This window comes from Achroia grisella, unplaced genomic scaffold, assembly GCF_030625045.1.
Source record: "Achroia grisella isolate CSIRO2021 unplaced genomic scaffold, CSIRO_AGI_Agris_v1 utg640, whole genome shotgun sequence".
NCBI classification, from domain to species: Eukaryota; Metazoa; Arthropoda; class Insecta; order Lepidoptera; family Pyralidae; genus Achroia; species Achroia grisella.
The window spans coordinates 6,713,215-6,740,515 of NW_026712977.1; the positions used below are offsets into that span (position 1 = coordinate 6,713,215).

General features: G+C 30.4%; 2 protein-coding genes across 3 annotated transcripts; both read right to left on the bottom strand.

Moving 5' to 3' along the window:
• Positions 1-585: 585 nt before the first annotated feature.
• Positions 586-9,934, bottom strand: LOC131849305 (uncharacterized). The gene is made up of 3 exons (XM_059199344.1): positions 9,813-9,934; positions 2,720-2,780; positions 586-2,010 (listed from the first exon to the last, which is right to left on the bottom strand). Exons 1-3 carry the CDS (start codon positions 9,918-9,920, stop codon positions 1,457-1,459), a joined length of 723 nt encoding a protein of 240 aa, XP_059055327.1. The 5' UTR covers positions 9,921-9,934; the 3' UTR covers positions 586-1,456.
• Positions 9,935-14,967: 5,033 nt separating this feature from the next.
• Positions 14,968-27,034, bottom strand: LOC131849231 (MOG interacting and ectopic P-granules protein 1). Of its 2 annotated transcripts, XM_059199258.1 has the most exons (9): positions 26,789-27,034; positions 25,705-26,207; positions 24,016-25,081; positions 23,190-23,926; positions 22,833-23,102; positions 22,484-22,734; positions 22,037-22,157; positions 21,224-21,521; positions 14,968-18,288 (listed from the first exon to the last, which is right to left on the bottom strand). In XM_059199258.1, exons 2-8 carry the CDS (start codon positions 26,173-26,175, stop codon positions 21,225-21,227), a joined length of 3,213 nt encoding a protein of 1,070 aa, XP_059055241.1. In that variant the 5' UTR covers positions 26,176-26,207; positions 26,789-27,034; the 3' UTR covers positions 14,968-18,288; position 21,224. The 2 variants fall into 2 exon arrangements, with proteins under 2 accessions (XP_059055241.1, XP_059055242.1); XM_059199259.1 differs by lacking the exon at positions 26,789-27,034 and having other exon boundaries at positions 25,705-26,254.
• Between the last annotated feature and the right edge of the window lie 267 nt (positions 27,035-27,301).

The window sequence follows — 27,301 nt, forward strand, 5'->3', positions numbered from 1 at the left end:
TAGCTCTAATAAAGTTGTAGTTGCCTAACATACAGTCTTTGTATATAAAATTGGTTTATTTTTAATGCGTAAAATTAATCTGTTGTGTTCATATGAGCCTCCTCATTTGTTATTTATTTCTTGAAAATAATATAAAGACCTAGATTATATATGTATATTCTATATATATATATATATATATTAACCATGTATCTAATCCATTTAGATTTATGTTTACTCTCACTGATATTGAATGACACTTCTGAAATAAATAAATATTAAGTGATTTTAATTTTATTAATTATATTATTTATTACCACACGAACATTTTATATATACAACAACTTGTATTTTAATATAGTTAGTGTTAATTCTAAAGTATAACTTAATGTATACCTTTAATGTATACATTTATTAATACTGAATAATTAGATTAGAGTTTTAATATAGAAACGCTGTACCGTTTCATACATATATTTTGTTTTATTTATAGTACTCTGCTTAGGCAGCTTAAAGTATATATTACTGATATTCTCATGAATAAAGAAACTAAACTTAATGCTATAGCGTATTATTCTTATATTACCTAAATCCTAGTATCATTTGTCATTTTAATCTCAGATGATGGATAGGTATATTTACGAATGTTGTCATTGTGATGAATTCATTAAACAAATGCTTGCGACAGGTGTCCTTATATATTTATATTTGTTAAAAATGTTTAGCTTCTCGGATCCATCATATGTCTTAAACAAATAAACGTATTACTTTTTTTAATAGCAGACCACGAATAAGGCTATTTAAATAAATAAATTACAACAAATTTGGAACTGCAGTTTTCAAGTTTTATCAAGAAAATATAAAATATAAATCCATGCCGATTCAATTTGTAAAATGTATATCAAAATATTGACTATATTTTCTAACCCAAATCGCAATCAATAAAACACTTCGAGATCTACTTGCTAACAATGTAAAATAATAAGAAGTAGATTATAAACCAGTAGACAGTTGTTTCGTCATATAACATAAGACGTTCAACTTTTCCATGTCGACGCGCTAACATGTAAAAACATAGACAATACATAATCGACATTGTTAATTAGAAGTGCCTCACGCGAGTGCCTGCATCGATGCACGCAGTTCTCATTGCGAACGTATCAAGTTTGAATCTTCTACTTCTTACAATGCCAGGAAACGTAATTTAGCTAATAAAAATGAAACTATCATCATCAAAATATAATATAATTAAATAATTAATATATTTAATGAAGTACCTATTTAATAACTTGAATATAGTACAAATCTACATTACACCTACTCTTTCTAAACAACATCTTGTTGCCCTATATTGCATCATTTGTGTTATGTAAAGATGCGTTACGTTTAATCAAGTTCTAAGAATTAATTGCTATAGTGAAACGTGTGAAAGCAAGACAATAAGATAATATCACAGATTTTTAGTTACCGTTACAGGCTACCTCGGTAGGATAGTTCTAATTATTCTCTCTAAAAGACTAGGCCGCTGAGTAGTCATGTACATCATAGATGAATGTAAACCGGATGTGGGTTGCATACAGAATTTAAAAGGTCTCTGTGATTTAGCTTGCATTACGAAAGGATAAGGATGTTTTGCCAACGGAGATACTGAAGTGCCTACCAAACTAATAGGTTTCGGAAACTTAATAGGTTGTGTTTTTACAACTTCTTGCTGGCTCGCTCCACCTAGTAAAATTAGCGGAATGGAATTTTGTTTGTATGGTTTTGTGACTATATTATCAGTTACTCGCTTGGTCTTCGGCCGAGCCGTCGTAGACGTTTCTATTAATTCATTGAATATGGAGTCTTCATAATCTCTGTTTTCTTCGCCGAATGGTGCAATGAAAACAACTTGTTTCAAGCTATTAATATCATGTACTAGTTTAGCATGTTCCTTTACTATTTCCTCGGCACTTGGTAGTAATTGATCAAACCTTCGTGCTCTCTGATTATTCAATGGTAAGTTTGGAGTAGGTTCGTTTTGAGGCCATCCTGTAAAAAGGTAAACAAAACTTATATAAATTATAGAACACCTTTCCGTTATTTACTGTTCAAGTTATAAAATATATATTATATATGTACATACCACGTGGTATTTGTATTTATATATCTGTATAGACAATAACAAATGCACATTATATTAGTTTAATATAATTAATTTACTAATAGAATTAATAATTAATATTGATTAATAAAAAATATATAATATTTAATAATTGGCATCATAAGATACATGTTTCATTCAATTATATAAAGTAATTTAGACAAAAAGTCATTAAGTGGATACCTCAGACCAACAATATATAGGGATATAGAACAGGATACAAGCTAAGATTAAGCAGTGAAATTACAGGATAAGAGGAATGCCACGATAATAAACGGCTACAAATGAGTGGGAAACAAACGTCACATAAAAACTTGTCTGTGATACAAAATCTATATTCCGTATATAGGATGTATTTATGTATATATTCGACCATCACCACTTGCCGTTAGGTGGGTCCTACGCTTGTTCACCCTCCCTATTATGTAAAAAAAATCCTTATGTCTGGCATGGTCTAATCACCTTAATCCATTTGTCTCTTTATTTCTTATATTATATTACCATTATTTTAGACAACTAAGAACAACATGTGTCAATATCTTTAAACTAAATCATGAATTTGTTAGAAATTGAATAATGAAGTGGTAGTATATTTACCATAGTCAATTGCCCTAGCAATTCTGCGGTGCGTTAACGGCGGAATTACGAAGCAGTCGACCTAAAACAAAATACATATCAGGAAAGCATCATATAAATAGTAGTCGCTATTAAATTAACAATAGAATTAAGTTCATTAGCTCGCTAGTGGCGTGCAATCAGATAAATGCTTTTTGCTACATATAAAATAGAATTCGCACAAATGCAGAAAGAATGTTTTGATTCATAGATATGATACGCACACACAATATTAATATTTTATGTTGTAGAACCACAAGTAGTAGAATATGTTGTCTACAGAAAATATTAGAATTACAATATTTTTAGTAATATGTAACATATTGAAAATATATGAAAAGTAGCTAATAAGTATAATACTTATTAGTTATTTTTCAAGGTTTAATTTTTATAAATATTTTACTGTTTAAATTCTATCTGTCAGTTTGTTACATTTTCACTGTTAAAAGTCTTACGCAAATTGGTAAAAAAATTACTGAATAGACGGCTTACTAAGTTATGTATTAGGGAATGATCTAATCGAATGAAAGTGCTTAAATAATAGGTACTAGATTTAATTTCAAGCTTAGTGAAGCAGAGGTATGTTGTGCCTGATGAGTAAGAGATGTTAAGGGTTTTATGAGGAAAATACGAAGATAAAAGAAAACTCAACTACTACGATAGCGATATAAAGCTTCCTTCGGATCACTGTGGTCAAGTTGTTAAGTTTAGTAATCAGACTAAAAAAATACCAATCATAAAAGATCAAAGAGACAAATAAATGCTTACAATATTAATAAATACAAAAGCACGGTTAAATATAAATTAGACTTAGAGTTACAATCTGTCAGTCTTAATAATCCTGATATTCTTTACACCAAGTTAATTAGTCTTTTGTCAAAAGAATACCAGAATATTTTCAAGAAAAGAGAATATTGTGTTAAATCTAAATTTACAGAATGGGCAACAGTAGGAATACTTAAAAGTAGAAACATTTTATTTGATTTACATGATCAAAAAAATATAGATTTGATGACAAATTTACGACTTATGTGAGAAATTACTCTAAAATTTTCAAACAAGTTTGTATTGCAGCTAAATCTAATTTTATAAATAAACAAATTAATCAGTCCTCTGACAAAATTAAGACCATCTGGGGAATTATAAACAAAGAAACTGGACGGTCTGAAAAAGCCTGCAATCAATTCTCATTAAATTATGACAATAAGTTAATAACAGCAACAAAAGATATAGTTCATATTTTCCAAGATTTTTTTTGCTAATATTCCGATTGATATCATCTTCTCTAGACTCATCTCCAATTCGAGCAAAAACTTTATTGGAGGCTAATGTCAGCCCTTGCTCTTTAACATTTAAATTTTCCCATGTCAGCCCTTTTCATGTCATAAAAATATTCAAACAGTAAAAAATACGGAAGATCTCTGGAACATGTCAGTTAAAGTAGTTAGTTCATTCATAGATATTGTTGCTCCTTATCTAGCTACTATTTTCAATAAATGTGTTGATAATGGCGTGTTTCCTCAATTAATGAAATTTAGCAAATTATCTCCACTCTTTAAATCTGGAGATATATTTGAGCTAGGCAACTATAGACCAATTTCTATTTTGCCAGTTCTAAGTAAAGTATTTGAAAAGATTATGTTTAACCAAATGTTAAAATACTTCAGGGATAACGGACTGCTTCACGGTCAGCAATATGGTTTCACTGCCGGCAAGTCTACTACTGATGCAGGTGTAGCGCTTATTACACATATATTCGAATCATGGGAAAACTCACAGGATGCTCTCGGCGTTTTTTGTGACTTGTCGAAGGCGTTTGATTGCGTAGATCATGAAACACTTTTGTACAAGCTCAAACATTATGGTATTAGAGATAATGACCTAAGTCTAATGAAAACTTATCTAGAGAATAGGGTGCAAACTGTAGATATTGATGGTGTAAAGTCTAAGGGAACTAATATAAAAATGGGCGTTCCTCAAGGTTCAATATTGGGCCCATTTCTCTTTTTAATTTATATAAATGACCTTCCCTACATGGTAGAGAAAGTTGCAGATATAGTGTTATTTGCGGATGATACTTCGTTAGTGTTTAAAATTGGTCGCCAATGTAATCAATTAGACGATGTAAATTATGCTATCTCTGCTATACTAAATTGGTTCACATGTAATAATCTATTATTGAACTCCAACAAAACTAAGTGCATTAAATTCACGCTGCCTAATGTAAAACAAGTAAATACGCAGCTATTGCTTAATGATGAAATAGTAAATTTTGTTAATGATACAGTTTTTTTAGGAATAACAGTGGACTCGAAGTTACAATGGGGGCCCCATATTTCAAAATTAGCCAGTAGACTTAGTTCTGCTGCTTATGCAATTAGAAGGATAAGGCAATTAACAGACGTGGCGACGGCAAAACTTGTATATTTTAGTTATTTCCATAGCATTATGTCATATGGCATACTGCTATGGGGTAAAGCTGCCGATATAAATACTATATTTATTTTACAAAAGAGAGCCATACGTTCTATTTATGGTATGGGTTCTAGAGAGTCATTACGTCAATGCTTTAAACAATCAAATATCCTCACCGTTGCCTCACAGTACATTTATGAAAATATTATGTATACAAGGAAAAACTTAGATAGTTTCAAGAAACTTAAAGACTGTACAAGTAGAAACTTACGCAATAAAAATAAGCTAATTTTACCTACATGCCGTCTACACAAAGTTAGTAATTCATTTTATGGTAATTGCGTAAGATTCTATAATAAACTGCCAGAGTCTACGCTAAATCTTACAGAGAGGCAATTCAAATCTTATATTAAACAAATGTTATGTAAAAAAGCCTATTATAAGATAGATGAATTTATAGATGATAGCAATATATAGCAAGAATAAGTTTATTTGCGGACAACGTTATAATTTTAATTTTCATACTGCTTTCTTGATATATGATAGCGTAGCGGCTTTTATATTGATTGCCGCATGCATCCTTATGTAAAGTGCGAATACTGTAACTACCATATAGTAATTTTTGTAGCTGTGACGTGGTCGTGTGGAATGAGTAGTCATGCTCACTAAAATGTCCAGACATGTGGCGGCGTGGTGGGCCCGGTCAATGGGCTCCCTAAAATATGGTCGAGCGCAGTGATGGCTGGCTCATCCGTCATACTCGTGAACGAGTGCTGCTTGTAGGGACTGGTCTGCTCTTATCACTACGACTGATTTAATCTTATTGCATGATTATATTTGACCCAAAAATTAGTGCTTGTTGGTAGTTTGTATTCACACGTTTCGACTTGTAAATGTAAACTTACAAGGATTATTTAAAAGAGCAACACACAAGTTTCTTGCTCGTTCTTCTTGTGATGAGACAGCTTTCCGAACGAGTGATAGATAAAAAACAAATTGTTATGACTATTCAAAAGTGCTTAAATTAAGTTTATTTGAATAAATGGTTTTCTATTCTATTCTATTCTAATTCTATAAAGGTACTTGAATGTTACAAAAAATTATGCCTCAAAATATGATTATAAAATATTAAAATTTTATAAAATTCATAAAGGTGTTAGCTACACTTAGATTATATTATACTGCCACTGATTTAATTCTTAATTTTTAGGGCTAATAGCACCATCTCTAACAATTTTCGCTATAAAGTCCAACCTCCAGTTTGTCCTCTCTGGAAACAAAGGTGATTTTCCATTATTGTCCAAATAACCTTCTACTCTTTAATGAATTTTTATATTATACTTAAATTTTATGATTTTTTTTTTTTGACATAATCTTTTCTATAACAATGCATTCATTCCCGCCAATTAGTATTTAACAATTAAAAAAATATTGGAATCATTTTTACCTAGGCATTGCAGTAAAAATAGAAAGTATTCATTGAACTTTATTGTAGTTACTATCGTTTCAGGTTTTAAATTACAATCTTTGAAATGATATCAATGAGTGTCTATGTGAATTTCCAATATTTGCTTATTTAAAGATTTATTTTCAGAGCCCTTACCAGCCAATAGATATATGTTTGTGCCTTACAATTTTACGTTTTTTTTATACACATACCTAGCTAATCACAGAATATGTGAAACAGGTGATTAATGAAATCAGCGCTAGCGTGACTACTAATTAGCAATAAGTATACATTTCCTGTAAAATGTACATCATAATTAGCTAAGATATATTCGAAAGGTGCTAGAAAATGCAAAATAATCAACTAGGTTTATTAGTTCCCATTTGTTAATACGGTTATAATTTTGCCGAGATAGTTTTAACACGCAAGCAGAAATTATGCGAGTAGGTATCTATAAGGAATTATTCTAACCATTTTCTATAACAATTCGACATTGGCATCGGTGGTTAACGGTTCAGCACACCGCTTTACTTCCGATGGTCGCGGGTTCGATTCCTCGCACGAAGCATTTGTATTCATGAGTATGATTTTTTGTATCGGATTGGATGCGAGTAATTGTTAATGGGTTGGCGTGTTGGCATGATATTCTAACTGACTTGCTTCTTGCTCATCCTATTATCCTTATCTAGTTACCACTAATGTATTCCGATTATTTTAGGTTTGAACGGTAATGATCTAGTTTATACAATAGTGGAGCATAATAGGACGAGCCGTAGTGCATGCGGGTATGCAATACTCGCATTAGTAATAATACACAATAAAAATTATTCTGAAAGTGACCTCCACTTTAGGATTAATCACCAAAATATTAATTGGGACTTTCTAAAAATACTGGAACTAAAAAGACTTAAGTCTAAAACTTCCTCCCTGCTTCCATCAGAAAATATTCGTAGTAATACTACTAAATATTAACTGAAATAGCTTCGCAATTTACTTGTAATGAAAAACGTTTGGTATTAAAGATTGATTATTTATAGAGTAAATGTAAGAAAAAAATTTAAACCCTCATTTTTTTCAGCCCATTAAAAAAATATGAACAACAGCAGTACACTTTTAATGCATAATACCAAACTTATTCCTACATTGTCCCTTCTTTTAAAACCGTGACTTGGCCTTTTTAAACATATCGGCAATCGTTCTTATTTGCTTTACTTCATACTACGTAGTTTACACTAATTATAGTGGGACTGGTAAAGTCGAGTCAGCGATGGTAGATAGGACAGAAAAATTAAAGTGAAGACCACATAAGGGTGGACGGAGTGTTGGCGCCCTCCTGCAAGCTAGACCGACGACTACATTAAGAAGGTGGCCGGGATTGGACGGATGCAGAAGGCGTAAGATCACACATGGTGTAACACATTAACGAGTCTCTATACCAAACAGACTAAAACGAAGAAGATGATAAAACATTTATAGCCTAAATCTATCTTATATATAAAATCCTCGTGTCACAATGTTAGTTACCATACTGCTCCCAAACGGCTTGACCGATTTTTATGAACTTTTATATGCATATTCAGTAGGTCTGACTATCTATTGTCATACCTCTAACTGATAAGGGTTGTCCACCCCTAACATTATTTTTTTCTTTTTTATTTCTAATTTTTTATTGTGTCATTAAAAAATACATACAACCCTAAATTTTCACCCTTCTATCACCTACCCTACCCCTTTTTTATAGCGTTATTAATTTATATGGCAAAACAAAGTTTGCCGGGACAGCTAGTTATTATATAAAATAATATATTCTTTAGAATCAGTACCAAATGGGTGAGATGTTAGAAATATATGTATTTCCTGGTACTGAGTAGTAGTATGTAATATTAAGTTATCTGTAAATTAGTCAATGGAACAATTTTTATACCAAAATATATATTCCTTGTGGTCTTATTTTAATGAACCTGACATCAACCTATTGAATTATTAGTTAATTCATAGACATGCATGTCTATTATACCTACATATAATTTAATATTATTATGTGCTTAAATGTATTTATATATATATATATATATTCTTATTTAAGTATGTATGTAGTTTGATATATATATTTCAATTTATGAATTTTATTATAATAAAATTCATAAATTGATTGAAATACCTTCTTCCTTTTATTATTTACTTAAATGCACCGCCCACTAATCTCTGTTTGTCCTATGGTCGACTGGGAGAAAATGCCTTATGGTGTTAAGTCCGCCATATGCACCTTTATTTTGTTTTTATATTTGTGCATTAAGTTTAATAAATAAATAAAATAAATATGACTAAATTACTTAGCCTTGACGGCGTCGGTCTTGTTTTGATTTCGCACACAATATAAACATTTGTATTTATGAGTCTGATTGTATTGATAATAATAAATAGAAAACATGGCTATTTTCTGTATATACATTATGTACTTATTGACATAAAATGTATTAAATAAATTATTTCTATCAATTATCTACTGAACATAACACAAGCTTTGCTTAGCTGCTAAATACAGTTGTGTAAATTGGCCAGTTTGTTTTATTAATAGAACAGACTTTTATAACTGTATATTTTATCTTACATCCGAATTAATAGATAAAATATGTTATTGAATTGTCTATAATAAAATATAATTAATCGCTCTCTGAGATATGTCTAGTATCTATATGAGAAAAATATGAATATCGGCTAAACTATTAGGAAGCTTTATCATTGTAGAAGAACCCAAACAGTAACTGATATAATTATTTCTTTGTCAGTACGTTTATGCACGCTAATCTCAGAAAAGGCTTAACTGAATTGGGTGTGCATTTTACTAATATAGATATTGTAATTTCCTTCACTTAAATTTGTTTGGTAAAAATCAGTGTGCAAAGTCTTAACCTATTGTTATTCTGAATACCACAATACACGACTGCAAAGTCGCGGGCTCAGTTAGTAAAAAAAAAATTAAGAAAATTTCTATATAATAAGACATACTTACTAGCTTGGTTATCTCTAAGTATGATGGTGTGGTAGGTAGGTAATACAAAAACGATGATGTTTTTGTATTATCTACATAATTTTGATAAAAATAAATAAAAGTAACATTAATAAATAAAAATAATATTTACGCCTAGGTACATAAACAAATCACATTAAAACGAAAATAAAAGTTTCAATATTGGAAAAAGCAATGGTTACCTGCGAGGGTAAATCAAAATTTCGCTTCTGTGTGAAGAATCTGAAGTCTAAGGTGGCGCCTACAAGAAGCACCGTTGATAGTCGCCACACAGCCGCCAACCGCCACATCTTTGCACTACTGACTCCCCACACCAACCAGTTACCACTACGACGCCTACATCACCCGACCACTCTACATTTTACTTTTCGCTCCCTATTTTTCTACAAGACCCTTCCATTACATACACTAGCGTGATTGTTAGTAGTACGTCACGAAAATTATTAGGAAATAATCAAACGTAACTAGGTATATAGTCACATATTAATTGCTAATTGTTTTCATTTAATTGACTGATACAGTTGACTATTAATTTGATGGATTATGTTTTCCGTGTTAAAATAGCGATCGTTTCACAATACTATGAAAGCCTAAGACAACATTTTTAGTTAGAACCCGAGTTTACACCAACCGGCAAAGATAGCCGTAGTGACTGAAACCTATGACTAATAAGATAATATACATATATACCTTAAAACCTTTCGGTTTTTACTAGAGGTACACTCGATGTTTTATGTGTTTACATTTGTACAAAAAAATTAACACTTATCATAAACATAAACTTCAGTAGTACCCTAACCAGTGAAATCAGTGTGAGACAACTCTCTTTACGGTTGTCTTGTAGATTTCCTTCTTCGTCTATAAAATTTTCTTCATTTACCGTCGCTGTTGATTGCTCCTGTGATATGGTACTCCCTAGCGCGAATAATTCGTGAATGAGTTGGGGGTGCATCTTGAGGCATAAGTATCTTAGGCACCATTTTCTATATGAATGTGGAGGACTATCAATGTCCGCTGACTCTCATTACCTGTTGTTTCTAAGGCAGTATATATCTTTACTAGCTATCCACTCGCGGCTTCGCCCGCGTGGACATAGTATATACGTATAGGTTATCGCTCGGTTAAAGATCCGTTTTCAGTAGTGGAACATATCGTTACATATCCTAAACCTTCCTCTTGAGTCACTCTATCTATACTGTCTTTTAAATAAAAAGCATTAAATTCCGCGTAGATTTTTAATATCAAAACATACATAGGTGTATTACATAGAAAATATTTTAACCGGAAATTGAAGCCGTTTAAATGGTACTGGCAGATCAGTTGTGATCATCGGTATTCTTGGTATATAAGCTAGTTGCCCGGCTGTCGTGGCCCATGCCGGTGGTAATGGTCGGTCCAATAAAATTGTCCTTCAATTCCTTAGTAAGCAGCCTCTGATGGGTTTACATTTATCAAAATCATGATTGGATCATGCTTTTGAGAAATCGTATGGTAATAGTCCAGAAGGGTTTAGTAAAAATTCCTGTGGATAACGAACTGCATTTTCTATTTTAGTTACGCTGTCGACTTATTTGTATTATTTATTTGTCCGGAAACTTTTTGAATGTATTATCGTGCTACTACTACTGATACTCCCATACCCCAGTGACGCCTCTACATCGCATTTGGTTTATAATAACAGAGGAGTAGGTTTTTTTTCTAATATTTACATTGTTAAATACGTGATATCTTTCGAATGTAATGTCCGAAGTGAATAATTCAAAATTATTCACTTCGGACATTACATTCGTTATAAGTCATAAGTTATATAGGTACAGGTATTGAAGCAGTCCTTAATATGAGGTAATTTATTTTGATAAGGATTAATACCAAGATACCAAATAAAGTTGCTTTTCTAGCGGCGGCACTTCAATTAAATTTATAAACAATAAAAACACTTATTGTGACGTAACTATAACAGATAAGACATGCCGTCGCGACATTTTTTATAGATAATGATGCGCTCTGCAAAGTTGTAGTACATCAGTTTGTTCTATCATCAATAGTTTTCTCAGCGCATGCGGTGTTAGGTATTGTTTGTGTAATTTTTTCACACATTGGGTTTTGGATTTATTTTGGGTTTATTGGGTTATTGGAGATTTCGTAAGGATAACTAATTTTTTTGGAAATATAATATAGCCTATGACACTCAGGGATAGTGTAGCTTCCTAATGGTGAAAGAAGTTTTCAAATCGGTCCAGTAGTTTCGGAGCCTATTCAATAAAAACAAACAATCAAACAAACTTTTCCTGTTTATAATATTAGTATGATGTGATTCACTACTAGTGTTTACACCTATGGATTATATGTCTTTGTATGTGATTTTGCAGAGCTATTTGTAGGAAGGGGGACAGCGTGTGATCTGGTAGCATATGCCCCACATGAATTAATATTCTTAAGGATTGTACAATTGAGATATTTTCTGTGTTTTCGTCGTTTGTCTCTGTCTCTGTCGCTTTATTTTACAGAAAGATATTTAATGAAATAGCATTTATTTCATTAAATACCCAAGAAAAAATAAACCAAAGCAAAGTAATCAGCATAACGATCATATTACTTATTAATGTCAAATTGTACATTGAAACATCCATCATGATAAGGTATCTTTATTGGAAATTCTTAAATGATACCTATTTTTTACAAGATAACAAAATATTACAAAATTTAATGGAAAAAAATATTATAAATTCTTTTCAAATATAAACGTGTTCTTCAGGTTTCAAGAATTGCTAATCCGCTACTACATTTTTTTGGCAAATTAAAATGAAAGAATATACAATTTCTTTTAATCTTTTATAATTAAATAAACAAACTACTTTTAAATAATAAATATTTACCACGCACCTCCAATGTTACTAAGAAAGTAATCATACATAGAAATGTGTCTCCATAAACACATAGATTCACATAAAACTTTACCTTTCATTAATCATAATAATAAATGAAATACATATATTATTAAAGATTATTTAACTAAGTCACAAATTTAAATTCTGACGCAGTTAAATAATCCTGCATAGCGACATCATTGCAAGAGACTGCAAATATAAAAACATAGTGGTGGATGACTATATCAGTTTAATATTATAAAATATGTCAAAATACCATTCATACAGGTTAGATGGTAACATAAATTAAACACTAGTTATTTTAAAACGCAAATATACATGTGCTTCTCACACTATCTAGTCTGCATTGCGGTAAATTGGTGCTTAATTGTGTTTATTAAAACAAGTAAAACAGATATTTTACACAAAGAACACGAGCAATATCTAAATATATAAATATATTACAAAAAATATAAGTGTTACTAGTCTCCGCTTCGTTATTGTTAGTGTCGCTAACGCATTTTAATATACTATTATTGATGCCCTCTCAAATGTAAGACAAAATATTTTCTATAACAAAATATTCTGCCCAAAATTTTGTATACTACTAAATCTATATAACACAAGGCTTAATTAAAATACACAAAGAGTATGATAAAAATTATTTATTGCTAACTCGACATTTCGAGATGAGCTATAGACTACTCGTTGTAACACTCACGGTATGTATCGTACATAAGTTAGCTTTTGTCCATCATTTAACATAATCAAAGAAGTTTTATCACTCGAAAGAACAGAGAGCATTACAGATTTGTTGTATCAATGCACTTTTTCTAAACCAAAATTAAAATAGATCATATAGACAAACTGTCCTTAATATTTCAATTATTAAATATATATATATATAGCTACAGAATTGCTTGGTAATTGGGAACTGATTGCTTAGATTTAAAATATGAAGGTTAAAATTATAAACATATATATTTATAAATTATTAAATAAATTAAGTTACCATATAGAATAATTAAGGACATTGCGGTCTTCCTTGCACATCCCTTGTAAAATATAACGTTCATTTATAGAAACTAACACTAAATATATTTGTTAACAATATATAATAGATAATATTAATATCCATATTTTAAAAATACCTTTAAATATTATATGCTGTATAATATTAATTCCATTCGTGTTTAAAATATATTCAGTTTTTACCTATTTATTATCTTAATAAAAATAGTCTCTGCTAGGAAAATTAATTTATTAAATTTCCTTGCGGTAGAAACAAATAAGGTAGTGTGAGATGTCCTTGGTAACCAAAGAATAAAACGCAATATAAAATTAACAAAATCTTTGTACTATTACTACTTGCCCGCAAATTATAGTACCCTGTTATAAAGGTTATATTAACTTAATCCAATAATATTTTATCTATAATTATTGAGAAACAGATGACCTGTTTAGCAATGACACAGGTTTATCTAGTTGAATAATATGAGATAGGTTATAACGAAATACACATTGATTAATCTTAAGAAGTAGATATTTGTTTTCTTATTAATCGCTTACATATTCTGTATTACCACATTTAGTCAGCTGGGATATATTTCGATGTAAACACCACTATTGCGCACGTTGCCATAACAACATTAATTTGTTATTAACAATATTGTTAATAAAGGAGTAAAGAATTAACCAGAATGTCCTTACTTTCGGTAACGACATGGACGAGAAATACATTGCATAGTTCAGGAAACAAGTTCTGTTCTATTATAAAGTGCTAAGTGTCTATAAAAGTCGTTGGTCCGTGTTCGTCTATCTACGTACATAGCTTTACACATAAATAAATAGAGATCATACAAATTGTTACGATTGTCGGTTACTGAGAATAAATAACTACAAAGGATTTGATAGTGATTGAGCACGATAGATATAGTTATAAGTAAAATATACACAAGGCAAGAGCTGTACCGACAAGTGCCCACTTGTCGGTACAGCTCTTGCTACGTACTTGCTTGTACGGCTCTTAAATTATGAATGAAAGACCTACACGCGTACAACTTCACGTCTAGCTAGTTGGATGAATGACGTGGACACTTACAATGGTGAACATAACATATAAAACTCTTTTATCTATTTAATTCATTTTATATTTACATATCTGCTTTATTGAAGCAGTGCTGATAAATAGTAAGACACCAATTCTGGGGCACGATATGATAAGAACTATTAATCAGAGCACACATAAATTTAGAATGAGCAAACTAGCTACAACAATGTCAATTCAAGGAAACAATCTAGCAATGCCCTACAAATGTACACTGTCTATGTATAAGTAGAAACAATATGCACATATCTCGAAAATAATTGTTATTTTTCATTATTACCATTGCTTACTATCTTGAAATTTCGGGTAAGAGAAGAAACTATATTCTTCTCTTACCCGAAATTTCAAGATAATAAGAATAATAAAAACTAGAAAATAAATTTAAAATCCATAATTTTAAATTCCAAAGACATGCTACAGAATGGAAGATTTTTGTAAAAAATGTTTCACGAATACAAGTGTTTCTTTTATTATTATTATTAAAAACAATGACAAACTTATTATACAAATTATCCCGAAAATCAAATCTCAATCAAATCAAGCGCACATAATACTTTTATATTATAAAGTATTTTGGAGCATGTGATAATATTTTTACTTTAGTTTTGTTTTTGAAGGATTTGTAAAATAGTTACATTTTGTAACATTCGTCGGTAACTCCTTTATTATGCTAATTAAAACAATAAATAAGCTTATTCTATAGACAAAATAAAATATAGATTTTAAAGAAAAAATATTATGCAGTAAACTAAAGACCTATTACTAAGCTTGTATTTTATTCAATTCTGTTTAAAATATTCACAAAAAAATTAACACCAGAAAAGTATAAGTATCGATTGATTTATAGGCAAAATCGGATTCCATCAGGCAATTCGGATTTAAAAGAAAAGGAGCCTGATTAGTACCTAATGAAGTAAAATCTCAATTAAATCAGTTGCATAAAATACTTTCGGAAGTATTTCGTCCTCGTGATTATTTTATTTTATTTCATTTTTTGTGTTTATAAAATGGTTCTATTATTGTAACACTCATAGGTAACCTTTTGATTATGCTAATCAATTCATTCAAAGAATTAATGGGTTCTTCACACATAAAAAGTCATTGACACATACAATTGCTTCCTTTATGGACTAAACCAAATTTAGATCTTGAAGATAAATTATCATGCAGCAAAATAAAGGCCTACTACTAAAATGATACACATTTAAATTCTGTTCAATAAATTCACCAAACAAATTTAACAGTCCCTAGAAAAAAGTACATTTTTATATCAAAATATATATTGCCAACCGCAATGTCAAAATTGTATGCGTCTAATCAAATTAGTTATGTCAGTTTATAGAGGTAATGTGTGAGTTCCATACATATGAGGATAATATATAACATATGATTATACAAGTGATATAAATGTACTTTGTTCAATGAGGAGCTGTATTCAATAATCTGTAGTCAATCAGTCACATAATTTTCCACATATTTATTTTAGTTTATTATGCAGTCTTTATACCCTATACTATACAACCTTAGTTGTTTTAATAATTTAATAATTGTATTTCTAACAAGAACTACACAACATAACATACTTATATTTATTATGATATATTATAGTAATCTAACAAATGTAATAAAATTCAAACGTGGGGTGACTCATAGACAGCAGTATTGACAAAAGTATATAAATACTGCCAATATTCCAAAAATTAAATATTTCTACTTACTATCAATGATAACAATTTAAGGCTAATTAGGTCGGTATATAAGAAAATATTTCATCGGAACTTATGTGAAAATAGGTTGTTTAACGACAATTTCCGAATTACAAAGTGATTGTCTAAAAATACGTTAATCTTTCGATCCTGGTGTCATTGATACAAAAAATCAATAAACATTTTATAATATTTAATTGACTACTACTCTTCTTGAAATACTAAGTAAAGTTTAATTAAAATAAAATAATTTAGCTAATTGTGAGGTTCCAAGGAACACCAAGTAAAATTTGGACAACGGCAATGTGCAATTCTGTCATTCGTTAACTAGAATAGACAACAAATAAAACTACAATACCTACTATAAGAATATAATTCTTACGGAAATATAGGTAGGTTTTTATGTTTCCGTAAAGATTTTCGTTGCCTTATTATCTTATTTAATTAAAATGGTTTTGGTTGGATCCGAGTATGTCTCTGTATTTAATATTTTATGAAAATACAAATAAGAATTAAATCGAACTTTACGGTACATAAGATAAGTCATTCTAATCAAGCTTTATGCCTTTTGGTAAACGGACGGCAGAATTACAATACTAGTGTCACCTCTTAATTAACAATTCAATTAAATATCCAGTGTTTCTAAATCAATATTTGTATATCCTAAAGTAAATATAATATAAATATTAAGACAGTAAACTCCTTCGATACATAAAATACGGATATAAATAAAGCAACTTCAAAACAAATTATATGAAAATTAATCACAGTTGTCTTTATATTTCTCTTCATTTCCACAACACGTGTGGCAAGAATGAAACATACCTATCATAGTGTTACTTGGTCTTACAGTGATAACGAGAGTATTATGCACTGGAGTCTTCAGCTACTGCATATACTTTATATGCAGTAATTAACTTTATCTGTTCGCATACCTACATATATTTCCTATCTGTGTCTACATCACGGACGCAGTATATTATATAATTTAGATATCTGAAACGTGTAAACATTAATACATATTAAACAAAATGTACAATATATCTTGGATATAGGTATCTCTTAATGTTATTTTATTGTTAGTTCAGAAATTCGCTGTATTTAACACTGTTTTTTTTTTAATTTATATATCGAGCGAAGTCTATACATAACTAAATGTTTACAATGATTCCCTTAATAACAGTATATAATAAATCTGTCTCGTCTTTCTTATTTGGTGAGTTGTAGAAGAAATATACGTATCACGAGATAATGGTTCAACTACTGTGGTTATGCCTAACACTTACGTGAGTGTTGGTTCATTCCTGCTAATCATTAGTATACATTCCCTTTATAAAATATTATCATTAGTAATTTAATTAATTTACATATTATACTAATTACTGTGTTCCCAATTGATTATCGTTTCTATATTTTCTTATTATGCTTCACTATATGTACTATATCTATGAGAACAAGTAATATAAATTTATTATACATAATCGCGGTATAATATATCACAGGCTTTGTAAGCCTAGGCAGTGATACGCGTTCCTTTGGAACTATACTTGTAATATATTTTTTTAACTACACATGCATATTAGTATTGTACATGTATACGGTTTTAAAAAATGTAATATTTTTATATATGTATATGTGACAAAATACAAAAATCGATATCGTGTCCGAGTCTAAGTCAATTTACGGAATGTACACTAATATTAGAGAAATGGGATGATACTAAGACTGTCTTCTTATCTAACATTATTATATTAATAAAATGTGGTTAAAATAGATCAGATATTTAACATTATCTCGTGTTGTCTGCAGTCACAAATTTCATATGACTACCTGAAACTTAGTTAACACGTGATTATGTTATATATTTATATTATCTACATAGCTTTAAAAGAAAAAATTAGTCCTGCTTCAAGAAGCGTGAGCGATGATCTCCAGGAGGCAAGGCAAGCTTTCAGCCGCTTATGAAGATGCTGGAGGGCTGTAACAAAATGCAATGTAACAAACTTAGATATGTTACATTTACAACCAACAAATACTAAAGCATAGAGTTGAGACTAAACTTAGTTTGTATACTAAAAATACTAAAATATAGTTTGCATTATGACACTCTCTGATTTTATTTTTGTATATATGTTAATAGCTTATTTAGTATATCATAAATAAATAGTCTTCTTTGAAATTCAAATTACTCAAGTAAAGTTAAACAATATTATACTAATTTAAAAAATATATAATATCAACGAGCCGACCTTGTTTAACACAAAATAATACTATCTTGCAGTAAAAAGGAGCTTATATTTTAAGTGTGATCGCTTGTACTATAATACATTAGTGAAAACTGCACTCAACTGGAAGTTTTACTTTTTGCCTTATACATATAAAATAGAAACAGAGTGTAGATGGCAAAGTGCGGTTTTGGCTTCTGTTGCAGTAATAAAGACGTCTCGTCTTTATAACATCAGCAGAAGTCAACACAATAGTGTTTAGAATTGTAGCAAAATTTTTCAATTATAGCAAAATGTGTCAGGAATCCATCGTCAAGAGCGCAGTTCTTAAATTATAAATTAATATATGAAATTATATATAAAAAATATATTATTGTATTGCCTAATATCATACATATAATAAAATAGTTTAGCTATATCTGTGCATAAAATATTTTATTGAGATTATAAAAGAAATATTGAATTTTAAATCTAGCTTATCCTTTGTGACCATTAATTTCATAAAAAGTTGTAAACGATTATCTGATATATTATGTGATACAAAATTACTGATGTATTTATTCTAAGCAAGCTTCGTAATAGTGCCTGTTTTATTCCAATCAGTTCACAAATAAAAAGGTATGATAATTGCAATAATACCCGCCGTTCTATAAATGTTGCTTTCGCTATAGCTGGCAAAGCTAATAGTAATAATGTATTCGATTTCACGCAGCCAAAGTTTCGGAAAGCTAATAATATTATCATAGTAACATATTCGCTACTGCAAGGTTTATAAACAAACTGATAATATAAGCATGTTACATCAGAATGTTTAACTATTTATATAACGTAAAATTATTATAATCTTTTGAGAACTGAATCACTGACCCGACCTCATGATTAAACTGATTTTTTTAAATAAATGAAAACAGATTACCCGTATGTCTGATTGGTATAAAAAAGACCTTGCTTAATATTGGTGAACATGATTTAATTTAATATAACTTAATAGAGATATATATTTATTAAACATAAGAGATTAGAGAGTGGGAAAAAAGTGTGTTAGTTGGGCGTTGATGAATATCTAAGTTAAGCTGATGATACTATTATTTTAACCTAATCAAAATATGTGGAACTAGTTCAGGGGCGTCTCGAACCTATAATCATCTCTTTTAGGCTGGAAATTAAATTAATCAAGAAAAAGTTGTCAACACATTTAGACAGAACAGCGCCGCAATAATAACAATTGGCCACTGGGAAGTTGTGTCGAATTATGAATATCTCGGTTTCGCAATCACTATACGGCGGATAATAGGGCGAGATAAAGAGATAGGGCGATATCACGAAAAAAGCTGTATATTAAGCTATAAATTACAGAGGATTTGGAAAAGTAAAGATCACGAAAAACATTAAAATTCACTTAATGAACACTTTGGTGATTCGTATTTTCCAATATGGTAAGGATGCAAAAAAAATAATGGAAAAATTGTTGCCCTTGATATATGCTGCTGGCAGCGAATGCTGCGAATACCTTGGATTGCTCGTTAAATTATCATTGACTATGCAAATAGAAATCCTCAATTATTTTCACACATTAGCATTTCTTACATTAATTAAAACGATAACTGTATGGTACATATAATAATTCAAGGTTCAATAGAGGACAACCGGGGTCTATCACCAACGCGATAGACTGACCTTATTAAAACGGCCACAGCAGTTCATTGGGAGATATTCTCGCTCAGCCAAAAACCGTACCAGATAGCGAGTTTGTATTGCATTGCATTGCTCTATAGCCAAGGAGAAAACCTCATAGACAATCCACTCATATCATAAAAACAATGATCAAGAGTGTACCACCTAAAAAGAGGATACTTACAAAATAAGTGCTGAAATTTTTGAACTATGACTTTGAATTTGAATTATTACTTTGACTAATCACTATATGTGGTAAACAATTTCTAGTTGCATACAATTTGTATGGAAGTACTAATACTACGCACAGCCCTGTTTGTCACTTTTAGGTTTTTTGTGTTTATTGTCTATGTTAATACAAAATATTCCTGTTATTATATATTGTTTGCGTTTAGTATAGAGATAGACATATTTGGTATGCTTATAAATATATGTTTTTTACATAAATAAATATATATTTGCTAAAAACTGACTGAATATAATAAACTCAAAGTAATATGCAAAAATAAATAATTATAGTTTCATTTTATCAATTATTTGCTTGATCTGTGATAATAAGTATATATAGCCAAAACTTTATATTCCTTTGAAGGAAAATTGTGCCGTTGAGGAATATAAAATTTCGCACAGGTATACTTTATTTACAGAAAAAATTTAAATAAATAAATAAAGCTAATATTTTTCTTTATTTATGCATAATAAATACATTAAATCGTAAAAAAAAAACATTACATGCTACTACCATGTATTTGACTTGACATACAAGTATATATGATCTTTTGTTTATTGTTAAAATCTGTAGTCAAATTGAGAATAGACTATAATTCAGTTCTAAGTTTTGATTCCTAATCTAACCTAGAATAGGAATCCATTTATCAATATATTAATAATCATACATATAAGAATCAAATTATGTTAAATGGATATTAATTTCCTTAATTTCAATTAATTAATTTAAATTATTCTATTAATTCTCTTCCACAAAACAATAACAGAATAAATAAAATATATTACCTTATTTTTCTTTAGTTGCTGTCGGTGTCGTGGATTTGTTGGGTTGGGGTATTATGGTAATCTCATCGTTAATTTTGAGAGGTTTGAGAAGAGAAGTTTTTGTTGGTGGTAAACTCGCCTTACTTTTGTCCATAACGCGCTTTGCAACAACACTATGTGCTGAATATACATGATTCTCAAATTGCTTGTACATGCTGAATGTCGCCGTACAGACTGTACATTTGTATGATAAATGTGCAGGTTTGAGAGTTAAGTTATGATCTCGAGCTACATGGTTCAATAGCTTCCACTGGTAAACCTTAAATTGTAAAAAAATAATTACCATTTATATTTAAAATAATTAAAAAGTAGTTGTGATTTGTATTTTGTGAATCATATTCTGATCCCTGCTTCACAAACTCAGCCTAAAAGAATCAATGTTAGTGTGACCAATTAAAACAATTAGTAAATTAAATAAATTATTAAAATTATATGTTACATATATCAAGTATCCCTCCAATAGTATTTCTAAATAAAATAGTTTTGCTATTGTTTTATTTTATTAATATCTTTATATATAAAAATTAAGTGTCACATTGTTTGTCCGTGATGGACTCCAACTACTGACTCCATTGCAAATTTGATTTGCATACTGTGTGTATTTTGATCCAACTTGAAAGATAGAATAGGTTACATCTCAAATTATAAGACCCTTAGCCACAGCAAAGCCTGGCCGGGTCTGCTAGTTATACAATTAATTGAATTAATGTCAACAAGTAATTTGTTAGGCACTTGTTATGTCTGTGAATTATTTTCTAATTCATTTTTACTTACTCTGCCACAAACTGGACATCTGCCTGCATCTTTTCCTTTATTTGCGGCCTCCTGCATGGAACTGGTAACAAGCCCGTGGGAACCTAATAAATGTCGCTCCAACCCTTGGTCAGTGAAGAACCTGAAAAATGTAAACAATACTGAACATATATTATTATTATTACTATATAGTATGTAATTTTGTTAACAAAATTAGCACTTACTGACAATACAGACATAAGGATAGTAATTTAAATTGTTTTAGAATTATTTAGGTATTTTATAATCAATCAGTATCTATCAATAAATATATAGTTGAACATACAATTTTTATTGTTATATTATACATTTCTAAATTTATGTAATTGTAAAATAAATTAATAGTTCTTACAATTATATTTATTTTTACAAAGGAATAAACATTAATATTTTAATTTAAGTGATATAGTAAAAAATAATACTCCATACCTAAATTGACATTTTTGACAATTTAATGGTGGCCTGTTATAAATCATTTTTGGATGTATCTTTACTTTGTGTATCCATAGCATATGATTTCTTAATTGCTCCAAATCCTTTATGTATCCATCACAAATTTCACAAATAACAAAGGCACCTTTGGATTGCTGTGTAGGCGTTGGTTGTACAGGTTGGGGCTGTCTTGGTAAAGGTGTTATGGAAATTGATGGCTGATGCATTGACTTTGGTTTGCCATTATTCTGTAAATAGTTTTGAGTTAAGGTTATAGTTATTATTAATAAATACTTTACATATAAAATTAATACACTAATAAATAATTAATATTATCACAACATACTGTAGCTGAATAGTTAGATGACATAAGAATTGATTGGGCCGTTGGATTGTTGGGCCTGACAACAACACCGCCGCGTATTATAGGTACTCCTTGGACGGACGTGGCGCGTGATGGCACTGGCATCGGAGATCGTCCACGTGGCCGGTATCCAGAACTTACTCCTGCCATTAAATTTGGTAAATTCATTGCAGGCCTTATGTTGTTACCCACTTGACTACGATTGAATGCACTCTGATAAGGACTCATTATACTATTACGGGCCCTTGCCATCTGAAATATATATTACTTTGCATTATAATATTCTACTAAAGGATTTAAAGAGATACAAGAAATGCAATCAATGTTTTACTGAAATACCTTTGGTATTTTTGCTGGTGGCTCCCATTCGATGGGAGGAGATAAGTTTAGATCAGGTTTAAACTTTTTCGCACATGGTATAAGATGACGAGCAAGTTTACCCTTTCCATTATCTTCAAAAGGACAGTTTGCACACTGATGATAAGCTGGTGCTCTTTCTAGCTTGCCTCTGATATTATGCTCGGCTTCCATATGGTATAAAATGTCATGAGGACTGCGGATTTCAAATGTACAAAAGTTACATTTATAAACATTATTCTTCATATGTGGAGTCTCCAAGTGATGAGTCATAACAAGTGATGACTCTGTTTTAAAACTACAAAATTCACATTTTTTCTGTGGAAATGAATAAGGAGCATTGTTTTCTTTACTGAATTCTAAATTTTTCTTGAGTGAAGCTATAGATGTCTCTGTAGCTTTAGTACTCTGTCCAGACTTTTTCTCTCTATAAAGTTTCCGATTCTGTTGTTTTAGTAAATCAGTTTGTACATATTCTTGTACAAGATTTAAGCCAATGTTTATAAAAAATTTACCAAGTGAACAGTCAAAATAGTTATCTGTCTTTCCAGAGCAAACTTTTTCAGCTGTCAAATCTGCAACTTCTTTTATGTCATCGATTGAGTCGGCTTTGTCTTTTATTACAACAGTTTTGTCCTCATCACTTAACAATTCATCATCTGAATCTGCTGAACTTTCTCCATCCCATGATGCATCGTCGTCATTTTTACTGTGATGATCTGAAAACAAATATGAGTATTAAATTATATTAAACAAATATTGAAAATGGTAACATAATGCTTATAAAGTAATGAAAAATATATCTAACCTCTTTTTTTTTTCTTCTTTTCTCCTTCTACATTTTCTTTGATATCTTCTACCTTAGAAACAGCATCATCTTTCTCTTTTTCCAATTCCCCTTCTGAGTCATCAACTTTTTCACCCCTTTCCTGTTTTTCTTTTTCTCTTTTTTCAGTTTCCTCCTTTTCTTTCTCCATACGTTCCTTTTCTTCTTTGGCCCTTTGTTCTTCTAGTTCTTTACCTAATATATCTACAAATTCTCTAAACGGTTTAAGTGAAGGTTTTTCATATACGTAAGGTACTATAAAAGATGGTGCCTCAACAACAAACATATCGTCTGTCAACGACGGCAAAATTGAAGGCTGTGTACTTTGTGCAGCAGTACTCTGTGTAGACATATTGTTTTTACTGCTTACTGGGGTTACTGTTGTACCCCGAGCAACAATACTCTGATACAACTCTTGTGCACTTATGCTTGAATTTGTAGATGATGTTAAATTTTTACCCTGTTGAACTCCGAAACTTTTCCCAGATATAATAGAGTTAGTATCTATAATTACTACAGTTGGTTCCTTCTTCTGATTGTTACCATGATTAGATTTCATTTGTTTCGCTGCCATCTCAACCAAGGTTTTTGTATCATTAATAACAATTGTTTTGCTTTTACGAGTTAAAGGATCTTCTAGCTCTACTTCCTCTACATCTGATTCATCTCCATTTTCTACATCATCATTATATCTCTTTCGTTTTATGGCTCTACTACTGCGACGTAATTGAACTTTGTTCTCCTTAATTTCTGCAGTTGGGTTCTCATCATTAGCCACAACACAGTCATCATTATCACTATCAATCTCATGAATCTCTGGACTAGGAGAATCATGAGCATTGCCATTGTGGCTCTTAGTTCTATTCTCATTATCTACTATTATTATATCATTACTTTTATTTTCTATGTGACCATCCTGTAAATAGTCTCCATGCTCAAGTTCTGAATCTGAGTTAATACTCACAGTGTCTTCAGCTTTCTGTTCATGAGACATTTCAGATTCTCCTTCTTCAGAAGAGTCTTCTTCAGAATCAAGTTCATCTGTGTCCTGAAATCAAAGAGGAAAAATTCCAATTGGAGTGATTTTTTTTATTAACTTCCTTATCTAAACATAAGAATCAGAAAATAAAAGTAAAGAAATAATAAACCCTAATAAAAAAATTGGTCAGTATATGGTCCAATGGTTCTAGCTATAGTTGCTATATAATATAAAATTTTATAGTGCTACATTTTTATAAATATATAAATTCCAAGGTATGCTCCACATTTTATCTGAGTGAAAGGTACAGAATTTAATCTTATTATTTAAGTTATTAACATATTACCAAGATTTTATACAAAACAATTATAAAGTTTTATAAAATCTTATGAGGCTAAGGGTCAATTTTTAACAATTATTGTTAAAAATTGAGGGTGTATGTGGAATTTATTTTACACCTATATAATGACAGTAAAAACTATAAAATCTAAAAGTACACTAGTGATAACTTTTAAAACTTAGTTAATTTTTATATTACTTATTTAGTGAATTCAAATTAAACATTATGTCTGCACTTGTATATATATATAATGTATTTCAGAAATTATGTATGATTGTCTATTAATTTATAGTAATAAAATAAATATATAAATTAACAATATGACTTATAAAATTAAAAAATAACAACTTACCTCTTGATGTGTATCTATAGGTGTGGTATATACTTTTTCAATACTTTCCTGTTTACTGTTTTCATCCACAGCCTGCATGTTCTCTGGGTCCATTGTCTCAGACTTGGGCTGAGGGCTAGTCTGGTATGAGTCTGGATATGATTCATTACTGTTCACACAATGATTCTCAACAGGAATTTTATTGCCATTTTCCTTTTCAGGATCTTCTAATATGCTTTCAGTTTGACAGTTTAGCTGGGCAATTCCACTGGCATTACTATTGTCATTTTCCAAATGATCAACATTACTATTAGTCACTACCCCTTGGCTGGATTCACTATCTATATGATTACTATTATCTTCATTATTGCTAATCTCACAGTGATTTGAAATATCATCACAGTTCTCAGAGGTAACTTTTACATGATTGTGTTTGTTTACTGGTGAGCTTGGTAGAGAAGTCTTCATAGGCTCTTCCATAGTGCCATTCATACTGAACCAGTGCTACATTCCATGTGTTACACCTGTCAAAACATTGCCATCTTATTTAGGTTATAATTCTAATGCTATCATGATCATAGCATAATATAGGTACCAAGTGTCTGAGCGTCACATTTTTTATAGTGAACACTGCCCCCTCCCGCTGCCCCTCTTCCCCCTGGCAAGGCGCTAGCAATCAAAATGGCGGTTCCATGGTACCGCACTGTGGAGCTACGTGTACACTAAATACCTACTACAAACGCGAAGGTCGAATAAGCATCGCACAACTAGTAGAATATATCAATATAAAAATAAACTAAATATTATGTCTTGCAGCTTTGTTTACGTACTGAAGTCGTGTGAGCGAAGTCAACATTTATGTACAAACTTTCGCTACAAATTAAGAAAAATATATGCTAATTTGCATTTTACTGTAATAAAATTAATCAGAAATAGAAAGTTCCAACTTTAAAATATTGGGACGTTTAAATACTAAACTGCACTACATTTTAGGATATCTACCCTGTAAACAACCTACGCCGGTATATTAGTAATTTCCCGCCTCAATTATTATTATAAGGTTACAAAGTAATTTTATTCAGAATAAGCAAGTTAAACACTTCACCCGCTCCAGCTCGTGCGTTGTCGCGCTGGACCGCTTTCTGGTTCTCGTACACTACTTGGTTATTTCAATGGTGGATTTCCAAAACAATTTTCTTCTTTAAATTTGTACACACAAATTCACCCGATCAAAATTACAATTATTAACAACAAAAGCACGTTAGTTAAAAAAACAATATATATGCAACAAAGCGAATTCTAAAGTTATAGTCATCTAATTACTATAAAAAACTTCTAAGAGAAACGTATCGTATCTATCGAAGAAATGCAACATGGCCGCTAAGAGTCAGTCACGTGACATACTCAGTGGGGGAGGGGATATAGGGAAAGAGTACCACCACGAATAGTGGAGAACTGGAGACCAAATTTTTATTTTAACCTAGAGGTTTATCACATTATCATTTTTTTTATTGCTGGAATAGAAAAAAATCTTAGCTTAGGAAAAAGTAAACTGATTATTGAAGATAACCATCTATATGCAACCCATATCTATAATTTATTTATTAATTAAAACACA

Excerpts from the sequence above, each read along its gene's own strand:
- LOC131849305 (XM_059199344.1), bottom strand. The coding sequence starts at position 9,920 with ATGTGGCGGTTGGCGGCTGTGTGGCGACTATCAACGGTGCTTCTTGTA. Across the intron at positions 2,781-9,812 it reads ATTTTGATTTACCCTCGCAG|GTCGACTGCTTCGTAATTCC; the intron begins GTAACCATTGCT and ends ATTTTGTTTTAG. Across the intron at positions 2,011-2,719 it reads TGCTAGGGCAATTGACTATG|GATGGCCTCAAAACGAACCT; the intron begins GTAAATATACTA and ends ACCTTTTTACAG.
- LOC131849231 (XM_059199258.1), bottom strand. The coding sequence starts at position 26,175 with ATGAATGGCACTATGGAAGAGCCTATGAAGACTTCTCTACCAAGCTCA. Across the intron at positions 25,082-25,704 it reads CTATAGATACACATCAAGAG|GACACAGATGAACTTGATTC; the intron begins GTAAGTTGTTAT and ends CTTTGATTTCAG. Across the intron at positions 22,735-22,832 it reads CATCTAACTATTCAGCTACA|AATAATGGCAAACCAAAGTC; the intron begins GTATGTTGTGAT and ends AACTATTTACAG.